At 45.8% G+C, this 14343-nt stretch overlaps 1 protein-coding gene across 6 annotated transcripts in view; it reads left to right on the forward strand.

The window, feature by feature from the left end:
* nfic (nuclear factor I/C) overlaps positions 1–14343 on the forward strand; it is a 274335-nt gene that overhangs the window by 187656 nt on the left and 72336 nt on the right. For 4 of the 6 annotated variants that reach the window (XM_036131679.1, XM_036131682.1, XM_036131680.1 and 1 more), the window contains exon 11: positions 10885–11047. The exons of 1 other annotated variant lie outside the window; for it this stretch is intronic. In XM_036131679.1, coding sequence (XP_035987572.1) covers positions 10885–11047 — 163 coding nt within the window. Of the gene's footprint in view, positions 1–10884; positions 11048–12300; positions 12487–14343 lie in introns of those variants that run through there. One more of the 6 variants, XM_036131681.1, reaches the window with a different exon arrangement.

The raw sequence follows: 14343 nt of genomic DNA on the forward strand, positions 1-14343 counted from the left end.
TGGTTCAAAGCTTATTGGCTTGCGTCGGAGGCGGATGAGCCTCTGATTGGATGAATGTAAGTAATTCAGTTTCTTCAGTTGAATTTCTGCCTAGGCTTCATTAAATAATTCTCTGTCTGTTAGGTATTGTCTGGTCAATATCAGCTCTAGAGCTGACTTCAGGACAATAGTTGAAAGGGATGATTCGAGCACTGGCGATCTTTTAACAGCAAACTCTGCACACATAGAATAAAGGAGTGATGACTTCTCTTCAAGTTCAAGAATTTATTAACAGAAATAAAATGAACATCCAGAACATATAATGCTGTTTATCTGAATTAATACTATATTTCAATCAACAAATCATCTCTACAAGGCCGGTGAAACTTAAGCTACTAAACAAAATGAAGATAAAAAGAAGCTAAGGAACTATTTACACACAAAAAGAAACAAAAGACAAAACAAAGTGGTTGATCATCTTCATCAGAATAATTCAGTGAATCCTGGTTCACTCACAGATGTGAGTTAAAGAACCCTTAAAGAATGTGAATTGAGGTTAAATTAGCTTAAATAATTCAGAACAGCATTTGGTATGTGTTTCAACCCATTCACAATGCAAATTTTGAGTTAAACAAAACATTATTTGATGAAATAACATTTTAAAGAATAATTTTATTAGTAAGAATGTCTAAACTTTAGGGACGCTTGATGTTATTAATGTGATTATACCTCCGGGAGGCTAGGGGTCACTGTAGCAATTAGTCACTAAAATTGGTTACTTCTAAAAACACCTTTAAATCAACATTAATATTCTATATTAATGCAGTGATATTGTTACCAAAGCTTCGGCTTTACTTTCGTCATAATGAGCAGACTGAATTACATAAACATTAATATCCCATCAATGTATGAAACCCTTGTGGAGATAATGTTTATTGTAACCATAAAAAGACACTTGAATTACATCAGCCAATGGCGAGATTCGAAGAAGCTAGCGGGAGCTACGTTGGTTAGCTCTATGTGTTTAAAAACACCATGTAACGCATTACGTAAACCTTCTAAATAAACCATTTGACTTTTCATGTCCCGTGACCCGATGAGGGATTCAGCGGGGATGGATGGATGGAACTTTCCCTGTTTGTTTCTCTGCCAAACCTGTCGGTGCCTTGTGTCAGTTCGCTTGACTTTGGGCATCCAGTTGGAAGAAGTTGAAAGCAATGGATACCTGCTTAGCAGCAGCAGACATGCGGCTCTGAGCTACACAAATTGTGGTCAGGGTAGGCTGGTCCCGCTCTCAGAGGCTTGTATACAGTCTCTGAGCTCTCAGCTGGGGATACTGAGTCCTGTGTTGGCTTTTGGCCACTCCACGTTGTCTGGAATCTGCTTCCTGCAACAGCTGAGAAGAATAAACAAAGCTGGTTTTGGCAAAGGGATTCTTTTCTCAGGCATCTGACGCTGAAGTTAAGGCTTAACTCTGATTGGGCCCGCAGTTCCTCCGATGCCAGTCAGGTCCTCCGCTCCACGGAGGATGAGAATTTCCCCCTTTGTTGCTCTATTGAAGTGGAGGGAGATGAGTTTCACAGAAGGCACATTTACTCAGCTTGTGGGCGCCCACATGACACCAAGTGTCATGTGGGCGCATGGCTGGCCCCCAGGGGAGACCTTCTGCTTCAGAGTCCCAGGGAGAAATCTGTTAGATATTAAGGACTGGTCTAGGCTCATACCAGGCATCCCTGTTGTGAGAGGCTGTCTCTGCATGGATGTGTGAAATTCCTTTGCTTACAACTGTCAGGGTTTTGTTTACCGATGAACTCAGGACGCGCACACGGGACTAAAGTTTAAGAGTTTTTATTTGAAGGAAGTATGCTGGATGGCGGATGATGAAGACCGGAGGTTCAGGGCTGCAGAAGGTCAGGGATGTAGGTGATGGCAGGAGCTGACGGGCCGGAGTGAGAGAGTCCACACTTGCTAGGTGCTGCTCGGCTAGCAGGCCTCATAGCACTCAGGTTAGCAGTTCATTGGAGACACCAGGGCACAGAGCTGAGCTTCACCAGGGCAGCTAGTCAGGTTAGCAGAACTTGAGAGACACCAGGGCACAGAGCTGAGCTTCTCCAGGGCGGCTAGTCAGGTTAGCAGAACTTGAGAGACACCAGGACACAGAGCTGAGCTTCTCCAGGGCGGCTAGTCAGGTTAGCAGAACTTGAGAGACACCAGGGCACAGAGCAGAGCCTTTCCAGGATGGCTAGTCCAGTTAGCAGTTCTCTGGAGACACCAGGACACAGAGCAGAACCTCTCCAGGAACAAACAGTGAACGAACAGTCTTTAGAGTGACTGGCAGGACTAACCTTAACAGGAGCAAAACAAAGCTTCCAAGGCAAAACGGGGACTGGCATGGAGAGGTGTGGAATGATGACGGCCCAGTGCAGAACTGAAGACAGAGGGAGGTTTAAATAGAGCACTAACAGGTGAAACAAGGGTCTGACTAATTAACTGGTAAATGATTATCAGGTGTGACTGACTGCTGAGGAGGTGAAGTGAAAATTGACAGAAAATAACTGATGACTGAAAACTAACAATAAATAAAGTCAAACCTAACCCAAAAGAGATGAAAAAATGAAAATAACAGAAAAACAAAGCCAAACCAAAACTCAACCATGACAACAACCCCCTTTTGATTTGTCCTCCGGTTACATGTTGCCAATTCAGTCTGGTTCTTATTTTTGTCATGGCTCGGTGGCACAACATATCTGATTTAGTGTTAAACACTGACAAGGTTATTATAGTGGTGGATTGTAACATCGATGTTGACACTGAATGCAATAACCTTAATGTTGCCTTTAATACTATCCTAGATTCAATTAGTTTTGCTCGAAATGTACATAAACGGACAAACTCTTGCTTTCATACTTTAGACCTTGTGCTGATATATAGCATTGATTGTGAAGAGTTAACAGTATTTCCTCAAAACCCTGTCCTATCTGACTATTTTAATAACCTTTGAGTTGAATTTAAGTGAATTCTCCACCCCCAAAAGCAGGTTTCACTATAGTAGATCTGTCTCAGATAATGCCGTAGCAAACTTTATAGAGTCTGCCCCCCTTTTAATATCCTCAGTGTCACAGAAATGCCCTGCAGATGGCAGCAATGTTGTTTATTCCTATTCACAAATTGATGCTTTTGTTGACGGTGTCACTTCCTCATTGCATTTTGCATTAGACAATGTAGCCCCCTTGAAATAGAAAGTAATTATTCAGAGGAAGCTGGCTCCCTGGTTTAATTCAGAGCTGTGTTCTTTGAAGCACAATGTTAGGAAATTGGAGAAAAAATGGCTCTCTACACACCAAGAGGAATCCTACCTAATCTGGAAAAACAGTCTACTGTTGTATAAAAAGACCCTTCGCAGAGTTAGATCAGCATATTTGCTTTTTGTAAAGTGCCTTGAGATGACATGTTTCATGATTTGGCGCTATATAAATAAAATTGAATTGAATATTTGTCATTAATGCAGGAGAATAAAAATTATCCCAGGTTTCTCTTTAGTACAGTTGCCAAACTTACCCAGAGTCATAGCTCTATTGATCCTTCCATTCCCATAACTCTCGGCAGTAATGGGATTCTTCATAAAAAAAATTATTCCATTAAAAATAAAATAATTAGCATCCTCCCAAGTGAGGCTGCATTGGAGGAATCTTTAGAACCTGATTGGTGTTTGAACTGTTTAGACGCTGTAGACCTTTCTGAGCTGTCTAAAATTTTAGCTACATCTAAACCTTCTACTTGTATGTTAGACCCAATCCCAACCAAGTTATTTAAGTAGGTATTCCCTTTGATTAATGCCCCCATTTTAGACATGATTAATGTATCCTTAGTTAATGGATATATACCACAGGCTTTTCAAATAGCTGTTATTAAACCTTTACTTAAGAAACCTTCTCTTGATCAAGATGACTTAATAAATGACATACCTACATCTAATTGTCATGTTTTTAGATGAACCCGAACGTAACCACACACAGAGTACAGTTAAAAAGAGAGTTTATTGAAGATGATGAATTGTGGAGGAAGATGACCAGAGTTCAGACCAGGCTGGAGCTATAAATGGCTGGAGCTGGCGAGCAGGACGGAGCCGGAGCATGAAGACAGCTGGACCAGCAGCACAGCAGCATGGAGACTTGAGAACTAGAACTTGATCAACAGCACAGCAGAATGGAGACTTGGGAACCAGGCTTGATCAGCAGCATGACTGGATGAATACTTGCACGACTGGAGTGAGAGCAGGACCAGAGTCACAGCAGACAGGCAGAGAACTCAGGCTGGATGAGAACAAGATGAGGTGAGCAGCAAAGAGCAAAATCCACAAGAGTAATCAGAAACCAACAGAACGAACCGACAGGGGAGGACTGAATGCAGGGAGCTTAAATAGGGAGGCTGACAGGTGTGCTGAGTACTGGCTGATTAGTGACTGACAGGTGTAGATGATTACTGAGCATGGAATCAGGAGCTGTATGGAAGGTGGAGAGTGCCATGAAATGTCCATGGTGCAGCAGGCAAGGCTGCACCATGACATCACCCCCTCCCCTTAAGGCCGGCTTCCAGACGGCCCAAAAAGAATCCAATAAAAAAAAACGACCCACCCAGGGTGGGCGGAGGGAGGTACCAGGGCAAACCAAAATAGAGAAGAAAATGTAGGCAAACAAGAAAGCGTTTAAACTAAACTGGCAGTAAAAAACCTAAGAAAACGGTGGGGGCAACTAGAGGGCAAAGGAAAGCACCAGGGGGGAAACAGGCGTACAACAACGCCAGGGGAAAACGCTGGAGCGTAAGAAAAACGCCAACACGTAAGGAAACAGGAATCACTACGACACCAGGGAAACAGATTTATCAAATACCAAGAAACAGAAAATCCAAAACATCAGGGAACAGAGGGCGTCCAAACACGCCAGGGAAACAAAGGTAATCTAACATAACATAACATAGGAGAACTAGCAAGCACTATGGTGACACCCAACATAAACAAACACTAAGAACTCAAAAACTAAAGAATGGAAAACTAAGATCCGCTGAATAACTCTGAAACTAAGGGATGCCACGTAACTCAAAAACTAAAGAGTGAAAAATAACTCAAAAATAAAGGCGTGCTAAATAAAAACTAAGGGGTGCTAAACAACTCAAGAACTAAGGCAGAACTAGAACAAATGTTATTAGAGAGCACTGGGGCCTTATGGGCACAGGCAGTGACGGCTGCTAGGAGACCGGCAGCAGCTAGACCACATAGAGTAGTCATGGAGGACGGCCAGGACGTGGCAGGCGGCGGAGCAACATCACCCGATCGAAACCTCGCGGTGGGCGACCCCGACGACGCAGAGTGAGACGTGAGCGTTGAGGTGGGCAACCCTGACGACGCAGAACTAGACTTGGGCGTCGAGGTGGGCGACCCCGATGGCGGAGCCGGCAAGCCCGAAAGGGGTGTCGCGGAGGACGACCCCTACGCAGTGACATGGTCTGTTGTGGCCAGCGACGGAAGAGGACCCTGGAAAACACTGGGTTACAGACTAAGGGTGGCGTCAAGCCACAGGACACAGGACTACCGGCTTCGCAGGTCACAGGACTACATGCTACGGAGGTCGCAGGACCAAAGGCTACGGAGGTCGCAGGACCAGAGGCTACGGAGGTCGCAGGACTAGAGGCTACGGAGGTTGCAGGACTACAGGCTACGGAGGTCACAGGGCTACAGGCTACGGATGTCACAGGGCTACAGGCTACGGAGGTCACAGGGCTACAGGCTACGGAGGTCACAGGGCTACAGGCTACGGAGGCCACAGGGCTACAAGCTACGGAGGCCACAGGGCTACAAGCTACGGAGGCCACAGGGCTACACGGTTCAGGAGACCCCGGGCTGCATGGTTCAGGAGACCCCGGGCTACGGGTTTCGGGAAATGCCTGGCTGCGGTTTTCAGAAAACACCGGCCTACAGGAGACAAGCGACGCCGGGCTACAGGACACTGGAGAAGGTCTCAGACTACAGGGTTCAGGAGAATCCTGGCTACAGGCTACCGGAGGCCATGGGCTACAGGCTTGAGCAGGTCCCGGGCTACAGGCTTGAGCAGGTCCCAGGCTACAGGCTTCAGCAGGTCCCGGGCTACAGGCTTCAGCAGGTGCCGGGCTACAGGCTTCAGCAGGTGCCGGGCTACAGGCTTCAGCAGGTGCCGGGCTACAGGATACAAGAGGCGCCGGGCTACAGGATACAAGAGGCGCCGGGCTACAGGCTTCAGGAAACGCCTGGCTACAGGCTTCAGGAAGCTGCGAACCCTCCTGGGTCTCCATGTCAATGGTAGGCGGCGGACCAGCCTGAGTCCCCGCGTCAATGGTAGGCGGCGGACCCTCCTGGGTCCCCGCGTCGACGGCGGGCGGCGGACCCTCCTGGGTCTCTGCCTCGACGGCGGGCGGCGGACCCTCCTGGGTCTCTGCGTCGACGGCGGACACACCTGGGTCCCCGTGTTGATGGTAAGCGGTGAACCCTCCTGGGTTACTGGGTCACATGTAGGTGGTGGACCCTCCTGGGTCTCTGCGTCGCAGACAGGCGACGGACCCTCCTGGGTCCCCACGTTGGACGGCAGACTGCCGTGCTCGAGAGCTGCCTCAGACGCCAGAAAGGCTTGCTCTGAGCCTGCGTCGGACGCTGTACTGGCGTCAACCAGATTCTCTGTACCAGGCTCCTCTGATGCAGCCAGTGAAGCAGGACCAGGGCTTTCTGTGGCCGTCTGTGCAACAACTAAGTCTTTAGCTACGGGCTGAGCAGGTGCAGAGGCTTTGGCTGCGGGCTGAGCAGAGGCTTTGGCTGCGGGCTGAGCAGGTGCAGAGGCTCTGGCTGCGGGCTGAGCAGGTGCAGAGGCTCTGGCTGCAGGCTGAGCAGGGACAGGGCTTTCTGATGAAGCCGGTGGCGGGGTTACGGAGACCTCAGCCTCTGATGTTGGTGTGGCCCATAGGGAAGCAGGTCATCCCTATCCCCGTAAAAGAAGTCCCACAGCTGGGTCTCATGGATCTGGGGCGCTTTGGCTGGACGAGGCGTGGACCTCCGAGCAGCGGCTGAAGACTTCACCCGGGGAGCAAGCTGAGTGTCGTGGAGGTGGTGACCGAGCTGAGGAGGAACAAGATGGTTTCTGCTCTGGCTTGCTGGGACAGTCGCAACGCTGTCGGACTGACTCACCAGGGGAAGAGAGGTGACGTCAACTTCAGCTGGTGCGGCTGCAACAGCAGCATCTGGCTGGGCTTCGGGGGAGGTCGTGTGCCGGCGTCTGCGCCGGGAGGGACGGGGTGTTGATGAGGCAGCAGGAGCTGCGGCAGAGACAGCAGCAGTAGGAGCCTCAACAGCGAGAGGTACAGAGGCTGGATCCGTGGCTGGAACAGCGGCAGACTCAGCAGCAGCTTCAGCAACAGGTGCAGTAGGGGCCGCTGACGTGGAGGAGGCCGAATCAGCAGCGCCAAAAACAGCTGCCGAGACGGACAGGCTGGAGGGCGGAGGTCTGGGTGGAAGTGGCCTGCTGAAGAGTTGGGCAACTGCAGCCCGTTGATTCCAGTTGAGCTCTTCGTAAACCCCCGAGAATTCAAAATATGGTAAGAGCTCTGTTTTACTCTTTAGCTTGTTCCGCACCTGAGCCACTGCACTCACCCGCCTCAAAGGTGGACTGAGCGTGGCGATCATATCCAGACAACCTCGAACCTGTTCCATGAGGAGACCCGCGTTCTCCTGGAGAATGTGCTCCGCTGCGCTGCTGTCCGGGAACAGAGCAGGATCCATTTTGCCGGTTCCTGCAGTGAAACTCTGTGCGGGTTTCGGGTTCAAATGGTCGGTTCGTTCTGTCAGGTTTTTAGATGAACCCGAACGTAACCACACACAGAGTACAGTTAAAAAGAGAGTTTATTGAAGATGATGAATTGTGGAGGAAGATGACCAGAGTTCAGACCAGGCTGGAGCTGTAAATGGCTGGAGCTGGCGAGCAGGACGGAGCCGGAGCATGAAGACAGCTGGACCAGCAGCACAGCAGCATGGAGACTTGAGAACCGGAACTTGATCAACAGCACAGCAGAATGGAGACTTGGGAACCAGGCTTGATCAGCAGCATGACTGGATGAATACTTGCACGACTGGAGTGAGAGCAGGACCAGAGTCACAGCAGACAGGCGGAGAACTCAGGCTGGATGAGAACAAGATGAGGTGAGCAGCAAAGAGCAAAATCCACAAGAGTAATCAGAAACCAACAGAATGAACCGACAGGGGAGGACTGAATGCAGGGAGCTTAAATAGGGAGGCTGACAGGTGTGCTGAGTACTGGCTGATTAGTGACTGACAGGTGTAGATGATTACTGAGCATGGAATCAGGAGCTGCATGGAAGGTGGAGAGTGCCATGAAATGTCCATGGTGCAGCAGGCAAGGCTGCACCATGACACTAATCTTCTTTTCCTATCTAAAACTCTTGAGAAAGTAGTTGCTAATCAACTTTGTGAACATTTACAAAGTAATGACCTACTTGAAGAGTTTCAGTCAGGCTTCAGAGCTCATCACAGCACTGAAACAGCTCTGGTGAAGGTCATTAATGATATTCTCATAGCCTCAGATAATGGACTTGTGTCTGTACTTGTCCTGTTAGAGCTCAGTGCTGCATTCCATACAGTTGATCACAGTATTCTCCTAGAAAGATTGAACATACTGTAGGGATCAAGGGGAAAGCATTAGGCTAGTTTAAATCTTATCTGTCTGACAGATACCAGTTTGTTCATGTTAATAATGAATCGTGTTCAAACTCTAGGGTCACTTGTGGAGTACCACAGGGTTCAGTCCTTGGCCCGAAATGATCAGATAACATGGGATTAATTTCAACTGTTATGCTAATGACACTCTATATGACACGCTATATTTATCCATAAATCCTGGTGGATCCAATCAATTACTTTGACTACAGGCATCTCTTGATAACATCAAAACTTATATGACTTTAAATTTCCTGGTTTTAAATTCTGACATTACTGAAGTTGTAATCTTTGGACCAGAGTCCAACAACTTTTATTGTGATGCATACAACCTGACTTTGATCAGTTTTTAATTAAACAGATAAATTAGCACCAATTACACCAATTCACTAGAAGCGTCATTGTATATAAGCTAAATGTAATTCAATTTTTATACATAATATTACGAATAAAGGCTCACTCATATTGTTGATTTATTAAATCAAAAAGATTCACATCGATCCTTCAATGAGCTAGTAAAAACAACAAACACCAGATGGCTGCACAGTATCTAGCAGAACATAAACGTAACTTGTGTAATTCCAGTATTTTTATTGGATGATCTGAGCTTGGGGCCATAGGATTTGTCCCCCACAGAGGTCTACTGAGCGTATTGGGCATGTTCACTGCAATTTCAGATGTTCATCAATTAAACAAATGTTGGTGGTTTGGTCCCAATTTCAAGGCGCCTCAAGAGGATTTAACCTACTGGGCTTCTCAGTATTCTAGCAGACTTAGATATATAGACACAAATGTTTATAACAGAATTTAATCATTAAGGGAATCTGTCCTTTTTTACAATATTACTATATAAAGCACAATTCTCTCCCACTATTTGTGAACATGGAGCTCCACAGCGACATCTGGTAGGGCCTGGCCCCACTGCCCCAAATGCAGAGACGCCACAGGTTTTAACCTTGATTTTTACCTTCAGTATTTTTACAGTCTTCTGGGAGTTTGTTCCAGATAAGTGTATTTTTGGTTCTGGTTCAGGACATGTAGAATAGATTTGAGCTAGAAGACCCAAGGGGTCTGGAGGGTTAATACACTGATAACAAGTCTGTAATGTAATTAGGTGCTAAGCCATTCAGTGATTTATAAACAAACAGAAGTATTCTAACGTCTATTCTCTGAGATACAGGGAGCCAGTGTAAGGACCTTAGAACTGGGGTGATGTACTCTACTTTCTTAATCTTTGTGAGGACGCAGGCAGCAGCGTTCTGGATCAACTGTTGCTGTTGATCAACTTTTTTGGGAGACCTGGGAAGACACTGTTACAGTAATCAATTTGGCTAAAGATAAATGCATGGAATATTTTTTTATTATTATTTTTTTAAGGTCCTGCTGAGACGTTACTCCTGGAAATGTTCTTCAGGTTACAGAAGCCTGACTTTGTAGTTCTCTTTTAGATGCATTTGAAGGTTTAGGTCTGAGTCCATCACTACATCCCTGATTGTGGGCCTAATCAGTGGTTACTAGCTGAAGTAGCTGAAACTGTGTGCTAACTTTTTATCACTCCTCTATTGGTCCAAAAATTTTACTTAGTTTTGTTTTTAATCAACTGTAAAATGTTTTGCAACTTCCATGCATTGATTTCTTCTAAGCATTTGTTCAGTGTTTGAATGGGTTTATAGTTGGGGTGAAAGCCTCTCAATATGCCACAAAATTACTGTTTTAACTTGGTAGCTTTTTCGTCCTGTAAAGCATCTTCAAACACTGTGTATAAATAATAATAAAAACCTTAAACATAGAATACATTAATATGCAACCACTGAAAATAAATGTTTCACGTTATAGCATAAGTAAAGAATCCAACATCTAAACCTGTAAATACTTTAATATTTTGTACACTAAGTTAGGAATTGTGATATAAAAAGGATCTAAATGGTAGAATTGGCTTCATAAAATATGACGTTATAGTTGAAAAATACTGTATAAGTACATTTAAAAAATTCCATCATGTTAACTCAAAATATGAAAAATGTTAAATTAGTGGGTTGTCTTGAATTCATTGTTTTACTGAACATAGTGTTTTTACCTGACTAGTATTATTTTTGAAACTAATGTTTGCCTGTCTTTTCAGAAAACTATAATTATATCACTGATTAATTTTCCAGCTGAATGGCAGCACTCAGGTTAAAGTGCCCAGCCATTACATCTCCTCTCAGATGTTAGTGCCCCCTGGACCAGCATCCTCCCTCACCAGACCAGCAGTTCCCACAGAGTCAAAAGCTTCTACCTCCTCTCCTGATGGGGGGGCAAATTCCCCTACATCGCCTAGTAAGTTTTGTCAACTCAGTAGGAATAAATAGCACAGGTATACACAGAATGCATTTGTTTATATGCTTGGTATAATTCTGAACAAGCTTAAAAGTTCAGGAGCAGTGCCTTGATTTCTGTCTTTTGAACCAAGTTGAAAAACTGAGCTGCAACAGATAGTTTTAATGAACAGAGTAATACAATGAAATGAAATTACTGAGGCTACGTTTATACTGCAGGGAAATTTGACCCAAATCTGATCTTTTTGCCCATATCCGACCCATGTCCATTTTTTTCATCTCTTACAAATCCCAGCTATTCGGTGCGAATAAGAGTGATTGGTTAGAGATTTTACAGGCCTGCAGCTCCCACGGAGATACATTTTTGTAAACCTCCTTTTCTGAATACATAATGTATTGACTTGAAGGACAATTTTACCCAGTATAACAAAAATTGTTTCTGAACAGCATTACCAACTATAGCTTTAAGGGACACCACTAAGCCATTGGCTCAGCTATGTTAATGACACCTGGGTTAAAATTAGTTCTGAGAAAATCCAACATCTCACTGATCACAACAACTCTGTGGATAAATATATAATAATAATAAAACTTTATTGATCTCACAATGGAGAAATTCACTTCTGCATCTTAACCCATCACCCTTGGGGAGCAGTGGGCTGCCACTGTGCGGCGCCTGGGAAGCAATTGGGGGTTAAGGGTCTTGCTCAGGGTCCCAGAGTGCAGGCAGTGGGGATTGAACCGGGTACTTGCAACCTTCTCAGAGCGCAAGCACACTGCTCTAACCACTCGGCCTCCCCATGTAAAGCTTACACAAGGGGAGGTTCAAAATGTCAGGTTGGCTTTCCTGGACTGTGGCATCTTAGTCTTGGATGGAGGACAGTTAGAAGCTGACAAGTACCGCAAACCATTCCCACATAGCGCAGTACTTGCTTTTTGACTCCTATCACCCACTGAAGCACAAGTTAGGAGACATCAGGACTCTGCATCACAGAGCAGATAACATTTCCACAAACTCAGGAGAGAGTTTGTGGAAATGTCAAGAGAAATCACACACAAGACAGGCCCTAGAGCAATGTGGTTATTCCAATTGGGCTTTCCTCAAAGCAGACAAGAAACCCAAACAAGACTTTAGTCAGCCATTGGATGAAAAGTTTCCAGTGGCTTTCAAACCCCAAAACTCATTAGGATAAAGACTGGTTAATTCCAAAGGTCCCCCAGAACAAACAGAGTAATGTTGTGTATGCTGTTGAGTCTCAGGAGGCCTGGGACCAATTATACATCAGGAAAACAAAGCTGTCACTGGTCAAAAGGATGGCCCAGCACAGAAGAACAACCTCAACAGCCCAAGATTCTGCGATTTACACTCATCTACAGGCCAGCGTTCACTCTTTCAGGGGTGCTGTCCTCTGGTCCAATAGGGGGTTTTCAGTGACGTCACTGGCCAGCTTCCAGTCCGCCATCTTGGGTGGCATATTATCATATCATATCGCGAATGGATAAGTACGCCAGCACGCTAGAGCCACCAGATAAGGACGTATATCTGAGGAAATGTTCTGTGATCGACCATATGGACCCCTATGCCCTCCGCGGTGCCTTGTTTAGCACTTATCCAGATGATTGGCCAAATGTAGAGCACGGCGACATGCGTGACAGCTTCTGCGGTGGCTGACGGCCGGCGGTGCGTGAAGGCGCTTGGCTGCAGGGCCGATCGACGCCGCTCGTGGCTTTAATTATTTAAGCAGAACAATGACCAGTGCAAAATTAAGTTGTAGTTACCGTACTTACGTAACCCGGAAGTAGCGCGGACGTCACTTTGCATATCAGACGTCTTCGGCTACCTTGTTTGTGGTGTGAGCGCCTATACTTCAGAAGAGTTCTGAAGCTACAAGTCCTTGGAGTCTCATGTGCAGTTCACGAATGGATGGGTTCAGGAGCAGCAGATCATAAAGCCAGCAAACAGTGGGAACACAGTAATTCGTACAAAGGTAGGCTGTGCTCAGACGGGCTCTGGCACCTGCTAACCGTTAGTGCTAACAACCACTCATGCATGTAATGTACTTTTAACTAGCTGCTATGTGTTTCAAAGGTTTAGTTAGTAACGTTAACTGCCAGCCCTCCCTACATCCTCTGGGTTTCTCACGTATTTGAGCCTTTTCCTGCTGCCGTTTTAGTATTTATGTGCATGTATGTCGCGGTTGAAGGAAAGAAACAATGTAGGCTATAAAATAAAACCGTGCATCTTTAACTTACCAGAATGAAAATGCAGGGAACACACTCTCATTGACATCGGGATACTGTGGAAAGTTATGATCGGTCGTCTTACAGCCACGGTCCAAGCGAGCCGACGACTCTTCGTTTTCTCTGACACTTGTTCTCCGTGGTTGCGCCTCCAGGCAGGAAAGCGGTGGAAAGTTAACCCATTTTCTATGTTTTTCCCATGGCAATCATGTGTTGCGCTGTTACAGCCCACAACACAGCAACGGTTTACCACGGTTGAAATCAAGTTAAGGTCAAATTAATCAAATTAAAACACGGCTGAGAGAGGGAGTACAGTACGCGGTAGTCATAGGCAGTAGTCTGAGTAGCGGCGGCGGAGGCAGTCAACATGACGCCCAAGCCCTATTATTAATATATTCTTACATGTTTTAAATGCTTAACAGTTAATTACCTGTGACAAAGTGAACACCGCAGACTATGGCGTATTCCAGCTTAACACTGTCCAAATCGGACCTGGATATCCGTGTCAGCCATAGGTGACGGCGTTGTTCAGATAGCTGTTTTGTTTTTTCAAATTGATTCACGATTATGGCTGGTAGGCGATAGAGCGTTGTTCTCCACCTCCACGGGCCGTGCAACCAACCGTTAAACACGTTTTCCCCATTGTTCACTTTCAATACTGCCTAAGGCGTCATACAATGCAGGGTCAACGGTGCGAAACGACTGCCACCCAATATGGCGGACGCGCTGAGTAGTCACGTGAGCGTGACGTCACCTGAAAACCCCCTATTGTTTCCCTCCTACAGTGTTGTTATTGGGAGCATGACTCAGCCCCTGGGAACAATCAGCGGTCATCAGAGCACTAACAATCGTTTGTTAAGATAATGGTCCTCTTTTGCATGTGAACAACCAGTTTGGATTGTCATAGTTAAACTTTTTTATCTACTATTAAAGGTACTGATAATAAGTCTAAGTTTACCTATGACTCTTCAGATTGAAGAACTCTCTTGGAGCAGAGAAGAGACTAAGAAGAACCTTCTACTCAATATTATTTTTGTAGCAGTTTAAGTGAGGTGA

This window comes from Fundulus heteroclitus, unplaced genomic scaffold (genome assembly GCF_011125445.2).
Source record: "Fundulus heteroclitus isolate FHET01 unplaced genomic scaffold, MU-UCD_Fhet_4.1 scaffold_45, whole genome shotgun sequence".
In the NCBI taxonomy this organism is placed as follows: domain Eukaryota; kingdom Metazoa; phylum Chordata; class Actinopteri; order Cyprinodontiformes; family Fundulidae; genus Fundulus; species Fundulus heteroclitus.